The sequence below is a fragment of the Dipodomys merriami genome, unplaced genomic scaffold (genome assembly GCF_024711535.1).
Source record: "Dipodomys merriami isolate MVZ:Mamm:240054 unplaced genomic scaffold, mDipMer1.0.p SCAF_19, whole genome shotgun sequence".
Taxonomy (NCBI): Eukaryota; Metazoa; Chordata; class Mammalia; order Rodentia; family Heteromyidae; genus Dipodomys; species Dipodomys merriami.
Genome location: NW_027203270.1, coordinates 30,489,523 through 30,506,150, shown reverse-complemented (window position 1 = coordinate 30,506,150; position 16,628 = coordinate 30,489,523). Strand labels below are relative to the sequence as shown.

Genomic DNA, 16,628 nt, shown 5'->3' with positions numbered 1-16,628 from the left:
TTTTCTCTGGGGTCTGCCTCTTCTCATCACTGGGCACACCCTAGACCAGTCTCCAGAAACGTAGGTGAGAGGAAAGGAGCAGTTGGGGGCTCCTAGCAACCTCTCTCAACCACCTAATCCCAGGCTTGGTCACTGATGCTTGGGCCAGAGAATGGGCCTTGATGACAGGGTGCCTGAGAAGTCCAGATACCCCATGTGGGACTGAGATATCTTTCCTGGCCTTCCACCAGCTGGCCAGGAAAAAAAAAAACACACAAAGCACCAAAACAACAACAAAAAAGCCTTAGAAAACTCTTCAGGAAAAGGAATTTGGGCCTAAGTCTTGAGCAGGAGACTCCTGACCTTTCGGGAGTGGCAGAGGGCTGAAGAGCTGCCCTGTTCCCAACTCCAAATCCAAATTCAACTCTGCCACACACTAAGGCAAAAAAAAAAAAAAAAAAAAAAAAAAAAAAATCAGGTTAATTTGGAAGGTTATCTCTAAGCCTCAGCATTCTTGTCACTTTTCAAGAGCTCCTCTCTCCTGGGACCCAACTGACCTTGGAGTTACAGTCCCTCTTGGAAAGACCTCTGTTTCCCCCTTGCAGCCTGGCCCCAGGCCAGGGCCCAGTCCTCCTCCATACAAGTCAGCCTCCACCCTGTGCGCAATAGTCAAGTCTGGACACTTACCCGGTCAATCCCTTCCAGCTGGACCCAACTTCTTACAGGACCTGGGGGGAGGGGGGGAAGCTGATGAGGAGGCAGGAAGGGTCTTGGAGGCTCTACTAGGCCCTCCTTCCCCTTCACCCCTGGACTTTGTTCCCCCTTTGCCGATAGCAAACTATCCCAAAAGTCGCTATGACATTTAGATGTCAAATGGATAGGGGTTTTATCTCGAAGTTAGATCGTAAAAATCGCCGAGAAGTCAGACAGATACCCCTCACTGGCTCGAGAAAGTCACGTGAGGTCCATAAAGTTAGTTTTATGGTTTTGGGGAGTTGACACTGCGCGGTATATTTCACATTCTCCAGAATGTTAAGTGACACTTTAACTGCTCGCTGTGGTGGGGAAGGGGGCAGAGGTAGGTGAGCGGCTCTTCCCAGCTTAGAGCAGCCGGACCAACCTAGAAGGCAGTGGCGCAGCCCAGGCCCAGCACTCCAGCAGTAAGTGGCTTCTAGCTTTCACTTTCTCCCCTTGGCAGTTTTAGGGTTTGGGACTAAGGGAAGGAAATCTTGCTTCCATCCAGGGCTATGGAGTGGTGCAGGACAAATTAGCTAGTTTTTCCTACCCAGTTCTGAGAAATGGGGTGCCAGTTCTATAAGGTTTCAGTGATCAGGGAGGAACTGGTTCATATTTGCAGGCATATGTATTTTACTCTGTGAAGATGAAAGGTTGTGTGAGATACATAGTCCTTCAGTGCCTTGGAAATTTAGGGAGCAAGAAGAATGGGTGTGTACTGTTAGAAGAAGGGCCTGATTTGGGGGGTGGGGGCTGCATTTCACAAGTGGTGATCTTCAGACAAATGTCTCCCTATAGGGAGGGGGAGACTTTATGACATTTATTTGTTAAAGGTGCCTCTTCCGCTGGCTACTTTTATCTGGCTACACCTAAGCTGAGAAAAAGCAAAAGGGAAGGAAAGAAAAAGGCAAGGAGGCTGCTGTGGCCCATGTTGCCCTGGGGGTACTTTCTGGCTTTTGGTTCTTCGAACCCCTTGGAAGGCAGTTCCTTCCTTTTCTGTGGCCTGCCTCATCAGGATTCTCCAGAATGGAGCATGAAGCTTTTTTGGTATCCATCTTTGGTCTTCGATCACAAGTAATCACTCTTACTAGGTTCTTTAAAGGATTCTGAGATCAAAATGGGTAGCAGACAGAGGAGATAATGTCCAATCCCAAACCTAATTCCTGGCCAAGAGAGAGGGAGGAGAGGTGCATCTGCTCTGGCCTGGTTGTATTAGGTGGTTAAACAGACCCAGGCAAAGTCTTCCACAAAGAAAATGTATCCAGGGACAGGGACCTCAGCTATGGGAAGGTATCAAAAAGATATTGGACCTGGAACAGACCATTGGAAAGGTGCTCTTTTCTCTCTTTTCCTTCCCCTTTCTCTCTTCCCTTTCTCAGACCTTTCAGGGGTCCCTTTGTTTTGTGGCACCGCAAACCAGAGGTGCTTCAGGATTTGACTGGGGGAGGTGCATTTTCTAAGGAAAAGTCACCTTTCTTTTGAAAGGCAGAGGCCTCTTCTCCATCAGATTGAACCCCACTTACAATTTTTTTGTTAAGATATTGTGTCCAATGATTCTGCTGCTGCTGCTTCCTTTTACCAACCCACTATCTTTCCATTCTGCTTACCACCTTGGATGAACCCATCCCTGGAATTAGATTTGTTGTATTTTGAGGGACTTCGGAACTTGGAAACTAGGAGGGGATGGTCCCTCAGTTTCCTATTAAGGGGTTATTGGTATTTTCTCCTTCTTTCTTCCAAAGCTGCTCTCTGTTTTCTGAACTCACCATTCCTTGCCCATGCCGGGACTTTCATGGGAGACTCTTAAAGAGGCTTTGAGAGCGGAGGTATGGCACAGTGGGCTTGAGTGATCCTAGTTTGAAGCCATAATTCCCCAAGAATGATTGGCATTTGAATTCCATAGAAAGGAGACACTGGCCAGCTCTGAAAGAATTCTAGTAGACTTTAACATTGGAAAAACATTTTGTAGGTATGGCTTCCACAAAGGTTCTACTGTCTGCACTGCAAAGAGATTTGAAAATGGTGCCGAGGAAGAGTGGAGCAGGGAACAAAAATCCCACCTAGGGCTTCCTGGGGAACCCTGTTCCCATTGAGCCCCTGTTGTCTTTATTCTAGCTTCCCTCATGGAGCCTTTTTTTTTTTTTTTAGGAGTCTAAAACCCCTGACAACTAGGTTTGCCCAGAAGGTATTTTTTTTTTTTGTATCTTTGCATAGGAGTTCTGAAAAGTCTGATTAAGACAGTATGAGACCAGTGGCCTAGGAACATCGACTGGGTGTATCTGGAAAGATTTTCTTTTTGTTTTGTTTTGAATGGCAAAGAGAAGCCCACTTTCAACTCAGAGGTCAAGCCTTTGGAGTGTCTTCTGGATGGAACCTGAGGAATCCCTGGATGGGCTTTTCCTCTTCCTCATTCCTTGGACCACTTGTCTTCCTTGAAACCCCAACAGGACAGGTTGGGGGGTAAGAGGATGAGAGCTGCTAAAAGATTTCTGGGGCAAAGAATTTTCCTATGCTCTCGCCTCCCATGGTCCCCTCTTTGTGGAAATGCTGCTTCACTCCACACTTCTCTTCCTCCTCACTTGCCCACTGCTTCCTCTCATCTGCCAGTCCAGGCCTCTGAGCTAAAGAAGAACCAGCACTCGCTGGCTCCTTAGACACTGGCAGCCAGAGATTAAAGCTACATTTTCCCTTTTGCTCTAAGGCCAGCCGGGCCACCACTTAGTAGAAATTTGATTTTGATTTTTTTGGGGGGGGTTTTATTTGGTTGTTTGTTTTGTTTTGTTTCTATGTGGCTATGGGGTGGGAGGAAGTATAAAGAAGTGTAAACAGGAAAGCCAGCAGGGCCTGGAGTTCCAAGTGCCCATATTTCATCAGCTTCCTCTCCATAACCACGGCTGGCTAGGGACACTTAACCCTTCCCTGGCTGTGAGAAGTTATTCACTGAGAGAAGGGTGCAGAGATCCAAGAGCTATCTCTTTTCCTTGCCTGTTTCCTTTATCCCTGGAATCAGAGTTCTGGGGCAGAAGCCAAAGATTTCCAGCAAAGAAGACAGACTGAGCACTCAGCCTCCTAGCAGGACTGCTCTCACTCACTGCCTGCGTTTCCCAGTTGGGGACTCAGAGACCAACATGGGAAGATGAGGCTAGTAAGAACCTCCTACCCTGTTTTACCGGAAGGGCCACTGGTCACCTTATCCATTTTTGGAGTTTCTCAGGATTAATTCGATTTTGAGGCTGGGAATCTGTCCACAGCAGGATTTATCGATTGCTGCAGTGCTGTTACACATCCATATTAATTAACTCAGACACCGCCTGTTTGGGAAGGGGGAGGGGAGAAATGGGGGCCCCTTTGAGAGTGGACATTTCTCCCTAAGTGCCCCTGAGGCTGAAGTTGGAGAAGCCAAAAAGGGTTTTGTGGCCCTCCTCAAGCATGAAGTCTCTGGACTTCAGAGTAAGGGTGGGGTGACTCAGTTGTCACAGCCAGACTGGACAGAAATCTCCTGGGGATGGAATTAGCCACCTCCCAGACTGGTTTCTGCCCGCTTTGGCCCAGTTCTTCCCTGTGTGAGTGTGAGGTTGGTGTGATACAGACTCTGGGGTGGAGGGATCTTTCTAGAAAGGCTTACGCCTCTTCCCCCACCTTCCTTTCAACTTCCCAAAGGCAGATGCTTTTTGATGGCTTTCTGGTTAGTTTGGTCTCGCTTTTACTGTCCCGTTTGTTGGTGGTGGTTGTGATGATGGTGTTCTGGCCTTCCCTTCCTCTTACCCCTCCCTCCAAAAAGTGATTAAAATCTGTTAAAGGATTTAATTAAGAGAGTTAAATGAAAAGGAAGGAGGCGCAAATGAGTTGGGGGAAAAAACCCACACCAAAGCTATTCTCAACGATTAAATCGCCATTTTAACAATATAATGGAGTTTGCATCCTGAAAGGGGAAATCAACGCTCATATCTCATCAATAATTCATAGAGTTCGGGATCACACAGAGGTCAGCAGACGGGGGCCGCAGCGCCGGCCTACGTGGGGCTCTCCGTGCTGCATACATTACCGCCCGGTCCACACCGCCACCACCACCCACCACCTCTGCTGCTACAGGCCTGGCCAGGGCATGCCGACAGGTTTAGGCCGATCTTTCCTCCTTTCTTTTGGCAAACTCACAGACTCAGACTGTGGACTTCAAGATGAACTGTGTGTGTATAGAGGGCGTTTTAGGGGACTGGAGAGGATTAGAGAACCTATGGGATCTTGATTGGCACCTTCTCCAGTTTTAATTTTTGCCTCCCTCCATCTTTTTTTTCCTCTGTGGTTTAGGAGCCTCTGGTCTGGTCTCTCTTCTCCTTCAATTGCCTCTGGGAGAGGTATACTCTGCAGTTTCTTCTTGGAAATAGTCTCCCTGGCCTTCAGGCTGCTCTCTGGTCTCCCAGTAGATTGGGGTTGAGGCCACTGGTCTGCGGTCTGGGATGGAGACCTCGGAGTACCGAGGCTGGCTTTGGTGCGAGCTGGGAGCCCTGACCTCGGAGCCCGGTGGGGTCAGGGATGAGTCATTTAGGCTGGAAAAATACCACAGGCCCCTGGCTGAATCATTCATTGCCCAGCCACCGGATGATCCCGGCCAGGTGGAAAGGTGGGCAGTCAGCATGGCAGGAGGCACTTAGCACACAGGTGGAGGAAACATGCCAGCACGGGAGGGGTCCTCTCTTGAGGGGTTGCAGTGGCACCCCAGGGAACAATCCCTACATCCCAGCTTCTCTCAGCGCTCTCTTTCTCTCTCTTTCATCCTCCCTTATTCTTTCTTTTCTGTTCCCTGACTCCCAAGAGCCCCGCTCCCCGCCCCCCACCCCGGGGTAGGAGAAACGAGCCTCTTCCCGAGCACTCAAGGACCTGGGGAGGGGGGTTGGACGGGGAGGTGGGTGGCATTTTGGACCGAAGGGAAAGCGAAAGTGCGCGGTGCGCCCGCGGAGCCGCGGCGCCGGCGGAGGCAGAGGCTGTAACGTCCCGGAGTTGCCAGTAGAGTCCGCCTTAGACCAAGTTCACAGCCAGGCTGGGGCTCCGAGGCGTCAGCGTGCGGCCGCGCAAGGTGGCCCCGGGCCCCGCTGGGCCTCGCTTTGTTAGGACACAGCTCTGCCCTCCAGCCCCACGGGTACAGTGGTCCCCTGCTCCCAAGGAAACCCATTCACCCCAACGCTTTCCATTATCCACCCCAGAAATAACCCGTCTCCAAGCTCAGCCTCAGGCTGACACTGCTCCCCGTGGGCGCCCGGTTCCACCGCTGCGCTCCCAATTCTGGGATCCAAGAATGAAGGGTGGGTGGTAAACAAGACAAAACAAACAGACAAAACAACCTTGCGGGAATCTCAACTGGGGAGACTGGTGGCAAGGGCGGGAAGTGGGCTCCGCGGCTCCCCCTCTCCCCAAAAGAGTGATTTAATCATCAGAGTTCTATTTCCCAAGTCGAAGGCTCTTTCTTGGGCAGCAGCTGGTGGGGGTGGGGGTGGGTGTTGTGTGTGTTGTGGGGGGGGGCAAGGTGGTATGGGGGAGGGGCAAGGACAGCCTTTGCGCTTGGATTTCTTCAGCTGGCGCTGCAGAATGGGACCCCGGGCAGTGAGGCCAGTGTTATTGCCTACGGGGTCGCAAAGTTGGAGGGTCAAAAGTTTACAGCTTGCGTGAGCCGGGGCGGGGCCGCTGAGGCGTCTAGAGGTGGGGGGGGGGGCTCGAGCTGGGAGAGAAGGAGGGGGCTGTGTGTGTGTGTGTGTGTGTGTGTGTGTGTGAGAGTGTGTGTGTGAGAGAGAGGAGAGAGCACGGGATGCTCGAGGTAAGGAAGGGGTATATGGGGGTGGGAGAAGTTGGGGGAGCAGAAATGGGCAGGAGAGGTGCAGCTATCTGGGGAAGGAGAAACTGAGGAAGGAAGAAATCCTTCTGCAAAACCTGCCTGGCTTGATGGTGGGCAACTTCACAAAAGACAGCGCTCAGGGTCTGGAGAATCCTCCCAGCAATTTTCTCTCCCAAAGATAACCTTTGAGTCACCATATAAAATTTAATTAAGCCAACCCAGCCGCACACATTAAAAAAAAATCCAATTACCCACACGTCCAAGGACGTTTGGCGGGGCCAAAGAAGGGTTCTCTGGTGAAGGTTTGATTCTCAAGCATATCAGCCCCACCCTGCTGGTCCTATAGGTGACAGGCTGCCCTCTTCTGCTCACCCCCACCCACACAGGTCAGCTTTCAGAGATCGCTACCTCCAGCCTCCCCAGGCTAGAGCCAGGTAGCTGGAGTTCAAGCCCACAGGCCAACACTAGTGGTTTACTAAATTCCCATTCTTCTCCTCAAATTGTGGGGATATTGAAAGGTAAGTAGTTTGCTGATTCCATTATTCTCTCCTAAACTACCATCATCCTCTCTCTTCCTCTCTCCCTCCCATCTGGAGGGGGGGGGGAAAGGGAGGATGAGAAGGAAAAATACCAAATAGCCTCTCTGAGATCTTTGTGAGAAGTTGAAATGGTGAGACCTGAAATGAACCTTGAATCTAGGCATTAAGCTTAGCTCATAAAATGCTTGAAGAGAGACAGTAATTATAACAACAAGGCATATGCCTATTTTGGGTCTTTAAATGATGGTTGCCTTATGAGATATCATCATAGTCTCATTTAATGTAGGAGGTACACTTTGTGTGTTTGTCCTTCCAGAATGGAGATAACCTGAAAGTGTTTGTAAAGATGACTTTTGAAAGATGGCTAGAAGAGCAAAATGGTTTTATATCCAATTCCAAATCAATTTGACCCCTGTTTTTAACTAAACTGAAGGTCTTATTTCTACTTCATCCTCAAGTGAGTTTGTCAGGGATGTCAGGTCAGAAAGGAATTTCTGGGTCCTGAGGAGACAGAGGTCAGAGTCAGAGCTGGAGAATCCACTTCTTTCTGCTCTGCCTTAAACTCTTTCCCCTTCATCTGGGGACAAAAATGTTGACAAATGTAGAGATCTGTGGCACACACTGGACTAGCTCAAGGTCTTGGGCAGGAGGGACATCAAGGTGGGAAAGGAATGACCTCTGCTATCTCAGACCAAGCTGGGTGCACTGGAGGGACACTTTCCTGACTCTTCTGTACTAGGAGATACTACCCTACCAGTGCTCACTCTAGGCCTGAGCCTTGAACTGGGTGGAAATCCCCTGGCCTACCTCTGTAGGTCCCTTAATGGCTAAAGAAAGGGAGGGATGTATTACAGACATCCCACTAGATTCTAATCCTGGAGAAACAAACTCCAGAATATCTTTGATATTTAAATCTCTTCTGTTTGCTCCTGTGTACTGTTTTATAATGGTGACAGTGGCGAAGGGGTTACTGTATAGATGAGAAATGTGTCTTTTACATAAACTGGGGGGGGGTGTATTTTGTTTTGAAATGATAGCTTAAAGCCTCCAAATACCAAATCCCCAGCTTTGGCCAGTGCTACCCAGCCATTCTCCTGGGATTCTCTCTGTTTTCCTCAAATGTGCCTATCCTAAGAGGTAGAAGGCTCATGCTTGAGGCCCTGGAGCCCCCAAAGTTTTGACAGAAGTAGAAGTGTTTCTGGTACTTGAAGAAGTAAATAAAGCAAATGAAATTGTCAGTGGTCAGGATACAGACCTGTGATTGCAGGCATTTAGAAGAGCAGATGGAAGGAAGCTGCTGGCTCAGGCCTATACTCCGCTTCGGGGTCCAGTATCTAAAGGGACATTTTGAGTTCTTAGGTACCCACCTCTTTCTCAGGTCTCAAAAGAATTTCCAATGGTATCCCACTTTCCCCACGTTCTCCCTGTCTGTCCTAGGAATCAGGACAGACAGACAGACAGACAGACAGACAGACAGACACACACACACACACACACACACACAGAGAGAGATTATAAGAATAATGGAACATCAAATTGGGGCAGAGGATTCTGAATGGGACTATTTTTTTTTGGGGGGGGAAGGGGTTAGATTAAGGAAAAAGAAAGGATCTGGTAAAAAAAAAAAAAAAAGCCTACAGGAGAAGATGAGTTGAATCAGATCCCGGCTCTGTAATTTTTCTCCCTAGTAATGACCTGCGCAAAATTCAATATGACCAAGCCGAACTGCACGAGCATATTCTAGCAACTGCCTGCTTGTGGGGGAGGTTGGGAGAGGGGTGAACCGCAGGTCACAGCGTCTAAAAATTATTAAAATGTTCGAGAGCCTCATGACACGCCCAGCTGTTTAACAAAGACTGCCAAAGTATGAGATTAATACGAAAACTTGAGCTTCAAAAACAAAAACACACTTAAAAAAAGAAAAGAAAGAATGAAAGAAAGAAAAAAAGTCTTGTTCCGGCCTCCGAAGGGGGCCTTTGGCTCCTCGGGCCCCGCAGCCAAGGTTCGGTTTTCCGGACACACAATAGGGGACACGAGCGATCTCAGCTGTTTGTCCAGCGGGTCCGGGCGGGTCGGACACCGGGAGCGGTCCGGTGAGTACTCTAGCCCGCTCCTCTTCTGGGTCTTCTTCTTCTCAGGGCGGTTGCCGATGCGCCGGCGGCTGGCGACTGGCCTCCGCTCGACCCTTGGGTTTCTCCACTTCCCTGCGCCCCGTTCTCTGCGCCAACAAAAGGTGGACACTTCCTCCCGGCCTGGGTACTCTGTGGATGGTGGAGAGGGGCTGGATAGGCAGAGGTCCAGTTAGCAACCTGTGGCTGCCTCGAGCTGGCGGCCCGGAAGTCTCCAAATGACCCGGGAGCGCACGGGTGGTGGCACGGAACGAGCGCGACCGTCTTGTTTTTCTTGTTTTTTATTATTATGCATATTGCTGTTGGTATTCTTCTGGGTGTGGAAGGGGAGAAGGCTGCCTCTTGCGTTGGTGAAATCCGTCCTGGTGATCCGCAGATAAACGCTGTCCTCCACCCCTGGCGGCTGCATTCGGCTACAGAGGGGGTAGGTGGGGGGCACGGCGCCTTGGGATGGGCAGGTGGCGGCTCCCAGCGCGCAGAGGAGAAAATTTCTGTGGTCTCTGGACCCAGGATCAACCATCTCCAATTCTGTAGTGGCTCTGTCCCCTAAGTCTTCTCTCGGCGTGCTCTGGACACCTGGGCCGCATCCCTCGTGAAGTGTACAGCAGCGGAGAGGCCCAGCACCCGGCCCAGGGGCCCTCTCAAACTTCCGAAAAGCCGACGGGTTGGACGGGTTTCTGCGGAGCGCAGGAGTTGAGGACAGGAGGTATGGGTTGGGGGAGGGGCCTGGCTGCTTGGAGTAGGTCCTGGAGCCCCTAGATTTTAGAAGGTTTAGAAAGATCCTTGATTCCATTGAGCTGGTGACAATCCTACCAACACATTTTGTGGCCCTCATGGCTGGACTTCAGTTTTCCTGGGTGCCCAGAGCAAGGCCTGAGATTAACCTATTGGACCCTCTGTGGACAAAGATCATAACTATAATGTAACTCGTTTCCCTCCAATTATGTGTGGTGCCCGCCTAGCTAGGAGAGCGTTGGTGTTAGAAACCAGGCCCAGAGGCCAACATTGGCAGGGCCTAGATTTGTGATTAAGAAATAACAGCAACAACATGATCAGAAGGTCTCTGCACCTAGTTGCCTGCAGGTGGGAGCTCTTTTACTCACAAGACTGAATGGGCAAAGACCGCTGGAGTGTGGTGGTTAGAGGGTTGTTTTGGTTTGCTTCTGTACTTGTTAGTTTACTTGAGAGTTTTCTGATTTGGTCAGTAAAGATACAAGTTATGTCTCATACCTAGAAAGATGTGGGGGGAGGGCGGTGGCATCTAGGTTGGGAGGAGTCTTCCTTTGGGCACATTTTCTCTCACCTGGTCTCTGTTCCTCACAGTCTAAGCCTCAGTTCCCTCCAGCCCAGTCCTCAGTTTCCTAGTTTAGTGAATCAATTCAGAAGTTACTGAGAGCCTCAGGAAGATGAGAAATTACAGATTTGTGTTTTGGCCTCACTGCCAGCCACCTAAGCAGGTGGCTGGGCACAGTCAATGTGAGTGTGTTTAGACAGAGAGGATCTTCAAGAAGCTGGAGAAGTAGGGAACTGGATCCTCCCCACACCTCTGGGTTACGGTTTCCCCTTCTCTGGCCCCCCAGAACATTTGGAAGGCTGGGAGAGAGCAGCTCATCATCTGGCAGCATCTTTTATGGTTCCTCATTGCCCTTCATTCGGAAATGAAATGCCTTTGATCTTTTTCTCAGGTTGTAAACGGAATTGCCCGTCATTAAATATCCAGGACCCCATCTGCTTGGTCTCCCAGCATTTTTCTTTACAGCTGTTTCTCTTTCTTTCTTTCTTTCTTTCTTTCTTTCTTTCTTTCTTTCTTTCTTTCTTTCTTTCTTTCTTTTTTCTTCTTTTTTTTTAACCATTGAAAATTTCCAAAAGGACTTTTATTACACCCCCTTTTCACACCCGGTCGCCATCCCTTCGCCCTTTGCTTTAGAGGTGCTTTGGAAAATATCTAGATACTCGTTTGATCACAAAATAAAGGCCAAGTGAAGTCTGTGAGGAGTACAGGAGGAGCTGATTGGAGTTTTGTTTTTTCCTTAAAAAAAAAAAAAATAGCTCTAGGGGGAGGGGAGGGGTGGGAGAGCACCCAGAAAGGCCTGATTCTGACTTCACTCAGCCTCAGGATGACCCTTCCTCCTTTTGTGCTTAGCTAATGTTTACATCTCATAATTCATGCGAGGGGGGGCCACGCGGTTTGAGTCCCTTTGCGGACTGGCTGCTTCTATTTCTAATAGAAGAGGAGAGCAGAAAACCTTGTGATCCCAAGAATGGACGCATATTGCCTTGTTCTGCTCCCAGAACTCAAAACTAGAACAAAACGAAATAAAACCAAACCACACCCCAAAGGAAGAATCCTCGGAAAGTAGGAGAACTGGAAAATTTCTGGGCAAAGAAGATCTGTCTGTCTTCTGTATATACCCTGTAGATCCGAATTTGTGTAAGGAATTTTGTGGTCACAAATTCGTATCTAGGGGAATATGTAGTTGACATAAACACTCCGCTCGTTGTTTGTTTTTTTTTTTCCAGAAGAAAAAAATTCATTATTTTTCTAAATGAGGACAATCCAGTGACCGGCCTGGAGAAGACTCTTTCCTTTTTCTTTCATCCTTTTTCTTTTCCTTCCTCACATGGTTAGAGAGCAAGGAATCATCTACCTGAACTCCCCCTGGTCTGCACGGGGGAGCCTTGCTCCTTTTACACTGACGAAATTCATGTTGTTGATGGTGGTTTTAATTTAATCCTCTCACCCCAAGCCCAGCCATGTTCTATTCTGGGCTAGGAGAGGGATATATTGGAAATTCTGGGGAGTGTGTGTGTGTGTGTGGGGGGGGAGATTGTTGCCTACGGAATGTATACAAAGGCAAAGGAAATTCGCTTTCAAATGGATGCTGAGTTTGCCTTTCCGTTTGGATTTCGAACAAGATGCCTTGGAAATATGAAGTTACTGGGGGGGCATTATTGGGGGGGGTGAGCATCAGGATCGGGTCACCACTAGGGCTCTTCTCTCCAGCATCACAAGCATGTGAGATTTCTATTCGTCTAGGAGGTTGTGACATTAGTGGCTATTAGAAAGTCTCGGCGCCACGGTTAGTATTGCTCTGTTGGTTCTGGAATTAGCAAATTGCTCTTCAATTTGCTCTTAAAAGTTGCAGGGTGTTTGTTTGCTTGTTTTGTTTTTTTAACTCCAGCGCTTTTCTTCAGGTTATGAAGAAATCATTACTCTGAGCTTGGGCCATGTGGGGCAGAAAGGAGTACATAGAAGTGGACAGACAGACTGACGGATACTGCCTAGCTAATAGAGCAGCTAAATGCGATTTGGAAAGCGAGGTCTCCCCGAATTAGCGCATGAATTTCCTATCGATCCGCCTGAGGTTCCATTCATCTCTGACAAGTCGCTGCGCGCCCCCCACCCCGCCCTCTAGCTCCCCACACCTCCTCTCTCACCCCCTTCCCCTCCCCATCTAGCTGCAAAGAAAAAGCCCCAAGCTTAGGGTTCCTCATCCTCAGTGGGCTCCCCTTTCGAAACGGACATTCCCCCCCTCCTCCCCAGCCCACCAGTCACTTAACTCCCCATAGAGACCCAGGGTGCCTGGGCTTCCTCTGGCTCTGGGGAGAAGATGGAAGCTATCTGAGAGTCAAAGAAAGGCTGGGCAGAGGTGAGACAGGACGGGAGGGGGCCACATCGGGAGCCCCCAACTTCTGAAGGGGTCCGGGAATTGCGCTCAGCTCCATCGCCCCAATGGGCCTTCCAGTCGCAACCTGCTTGCCCTGGATCGCTCGGGCTCTGGTTCTCCGTGGTGCGGGAGAGATCGAGGCGAGGAGGGGGTCGCCTCGCAGGAGCCCTATGTAAATCCTGGTGTGGGGGGGGGGGGGAGAGAAAGGGGAAATAAACCTCTTTGGCTGGAGTAGAGTCCGGGTGAGCAGATTTCCTTATCCGGGAATCGCAGGCGGGGTGGCCATTGGCTCCGAGGATCACGTGGGCCCCTAACTTTGTTCACTTGACAGTAAGTAGGAGGGCTTTCGGAAACAGGAAAACGAGTCAGGGGGTCGGAATAAATTTTAGTATATTTTGTGGGCAATTCCCAGAAATTAATGGCTATGAGTTCTTTTTTGATCAACTCAAACTATGTCGACCCCAAGTTCCCTCCGTGCGAGGAATATTCACAGAGCGATTACCTACCCAGCGACCACTCGCCCGGGTACTACGCCGGCGGCCAGAGGCGAGAGAGCAGCTTCCAGCCGGAGGCGGGCTTCGGGCGGCGGGCGGCGTGCACCGTGCAGCGCTACGCGGCCTGCCGAGACCCCGGGCCCCCGCCGCCCCCGCCGCCGCCCCCGCCGCCGCCGCCGCCGCCGCCGCCGCCGCCCGGCCTGTCCCCTCGGGCTCCCGTGCCGCCACCCGCCGGGGCCCTCCTCTCGGAGCCCGGCCAGCGGTGCGAGGCGGTCAGCAGCAGCCCCCCGCCGCCTCCCTGCGCCCAGAACCCCCTGCATCCCAGCCCGTCCCACTCCGCGTGCAAAGAGCCCGTCGTCTACCCCTGGATGCGCAAAGTTCACGTGAGCACGGGTGAGTGCGTGGGCATCGCTTCCCTCCCACCCCTGGCGCTTTACACCGAAGGGATCTGGAGGCATAAGGGGGGAGGGAGCTGGGGGAAGCCAATTGTCCCCGCTATAAACTCGCCATTGCCAGAGATTTACGGTCGCCTGTTTTCAGAGCCACATAATTACATCCCCCATAAATTTTTATGGCCTGGTGGGCCCCTGCGCCTTTGAAGTCGGTTCCCCATCCTCTTCTCCATTCTCACTAGCGACGTTTTTTTTCCCCCCGCCAGGGAGAAGCAGTCTCAGTAAAGAAGAAGTTGGGGAGAGATGGGAGGAGGGGAAGAGGAGGAGGTAGTAATCTGTATTTAAGTAGACTTGAATCAACTTCATATATATATATATATATACACATATATATGTATATATATATATATATATATATATATATATATGTTTTTCTTCCTTTCGGTTCAGTCTGACTCCTTGGCTGGAGATATGGGCAAAAGTTCTTGTTCTTTCTTTCTTTCTTTTTTTTTTTTAAATAGGGGAAGGCATTGCTTGGAATCTGAGCCGTGAGGGTGGGAACTGCACACACACAGAGAAAAAGGTTTAGGGACACACCCCTCCCTCTTCCACCCCTCATTTTCCCACCCCGGGGGCCCCCAGGCCAAGAGGGAGAGTTTTAAAATCTTGTAAGATTCCTCACTGCTCCCAACCCCCACGCAACGACCACCGCGAAAGAAAGCACACTCCTTCAGAACTTTGGGATCTTTTTCTCCCCCCACCCCCTTCCCACTTTCTTCCTTTTTTGACCCTCACCCCAGAGGGGGTGGGGGGGAAGAAGAGGTGGCGAAAAGAGGGAGGGGGTGACTGTTAGCTGGAAGAAAGAGCTCTTCCTCCTCCCTTTCTGGGGGCAATAAAACTTTCTCTTTCTCCCTTCTCTCTGTGTGTGTCCAGTAAACCCCAATTACGCCGGCGGAGAGCCCAAGCGCTCCCGGACTGCCTACACTCGCCAGCAGGTCTTGGAGCTGGAGAAGGAATTTCACTACAACCGCTACCTGACTCGGCGCCGGAGGGTGGAGATCGCCCATGCGCTCTGCCTGTCCGAGCGCCAGATCAAGATCTGGTTCCAGAACCGGCGCATGAAGTGGAAGAAAGACCACAAGTTGCCTAACACCAAGATACGCTCGGGTGGCACCGCAGGCGCAACCGGAGGCCCCCCTGGCCGACCCAACGGAGGCCCCCCTGGCCTCTAGTGCCCACCCCAACAGGAGCCTCGAACCTGGGGGAATGGGGGTGGGCAGCAAGTACAGAGATGGGGGGTATGTGGGGTGTGGGAAGGGACCATCCCCTCTGGGGCCTGGGCCAGGGAAAAACCCCTATTCACCCTTTCTCACTTTATTTGAATAAACACAGAGAAGGGAGATAGGGAAGCTTTATTTATAAAAGTGACAATAGGAATAGGAAGCCGGGGATGCCCACCCCCCAGAAGCAGGATTCAGGTCTCTTGCTTTCTTCCAAGAAAAGAAGAAAGGAACTAAGGAAGGAAGGATGGAAGGAAGAAAGAAAGAAAGAAAAAGAAAGAAAGAAAAAGAAGAAAAAGACAGAAAGAGAAATAGGAGGAGACTTCAGCTCCTCATTTTCGGCTTTGGTGAAGATGGATCCACGTTTCATCTTTAATCACGCCAGGCCTGGGCCCATCTGTCTTGTTTACTCTGCCGAGGAGAGGACGGGCCTCGGTGGCGACCATTACCTCGACACTCGGCTAACAAATGAGGCCAGGCTAGGCCGCTGCCTCTGCTGCTGCCACTGCTGGAACACAGCCTGGATTTTTTTTTCTTTGTCCCTTACCCCTGACACCCAGCGAAAGCACCCTCTGACTGCCAAGATAGCACAGTGTTTTGGCCACGGTAACAAAATACACACATAACCTCCCTCCCTCTGTGCCCGGTCAAGGGGGACAATGACTACTCACTCAACTCCCTTCCACCATGGGGCTGGAAAGGGAAGAGTTTGGGGGGCCAGCTTGGACAAAGCAGAAACTGTCAGGGAAATTGAGTCTCAGAAAAAAGAAAAAAAGGACTGGGACACCCCAGGAGGGGAAGGCCTAGTCATGCCTGGCAGGGTAAGGGTACAGTTGAGTTCTGTGAGCTGGGCATGATGACTATGGCTAGAGTTGTACAGCAGAGGCCCAATCCTAGACTGAAAATGAATGTGAAACTAGGAAATAAAATGCGGCCCTCCCATGCTGGGAGGGTGATGTTGCAGAACCTCTTCCATAGTTTTATCAGTGTTGCATCGTTTATTATTATTCTTAATATTCTTAATATTATTATTATTATTATTATTATTATTTTATGTCGTGTTCGTCCTCTCTCCTGTTTTCTGACATTCCAAACCAGGCCCCTTCCTTCAGGGGCTGCCTGACCTAGAACCTTTCGTTGGTGTGAAAATTGGTATCCTGTACAGAGTGACAATAGAAATAAATGTTTGGTTTCTTGTGACCATCACATCGTGTTTTTGTTGGACCGTCAATGGCAAAGATATGGACAAATGCCACCCAGTGACTATGTTAAGCACCCTAGTGGATTTGGCCTTATGTTCTATGTGGTTAAAGTTATTTTTTTTCTCTCCCCCAAAGACTCTGATGGGAATTTCTCAGAGGATTCCAAATTGTGGTAGCTGGTTTGTTTCCCTTTCAGGGTGGGTCTGTTGTATTTGATGCTTTTATTTTATTTTATTTTTCCTGCAGCCCAGAAATGGGTCAGAAGGATGGGAAGGCTGATTCCACTCCCTAATTAGGGTGGGGGGGATATGTTTCATTGTAGGACACAAGAGGCTTAAGTATGGCAAAGCCTTTCATATCATGATTTATTTGTCATAAGCAAA

General features: G+C 50.1%; 2 protein-coding genes across 7 annotated transcripts in view; both read left to right on the top strand.

The window, feature by feature from the left end:
- Hoxb3 (homeobox B3) overlaps positions 1-16,628 on the top strand; it is a 57,183-nt gene that overhangs the window by 13,571 nt on the left and 26,984 nt on the right. The window contains exon 1 of one of the 5 annotated variants that reach the window (XM_070028255.1): positions 70-1,139. The exons of 1 other annotated variant lie outside the window; for it this stretch is intronic. The gene's annotated coding sequence lies outside the window, so the exon portion shown is untranslated. 3 more of the 5 variants (XM_070028257.1, XM_070028258.1, XM_070028260.1) reach the window with 3 other exon arrangements.
- Positions 6,486-16,249, top strand: Hoxb4 (homeobox B4). 2 transcript variants are annotated; one of them, XM_070028268.1, is made up of 3 exons: positions 6,486-6,523; positions 13,344-13,764; positions 14,697-16,249. In XM_070028268.1, the coding sequence occupies exons 1-3, from the start codon at positions 6,515-6,517 to the stop codon at positions 14,993-14,995; spliced, it is 729 nt and encodes a 242-aa protein (XP_069884369.1). In that variant the 5' UTR covers positions 6,486-6,514; the 3' UTR covers positions 14,996-16,249. The 2 variants fall into 2 exon arrangements, with proteins under 2 accessions (XP_069884369.1, XP_069884368.1); XM_070028267.1 differs by lacking the exon at positions 6,486-6,523 and having other exon boundaries at positions 13,091-13,764.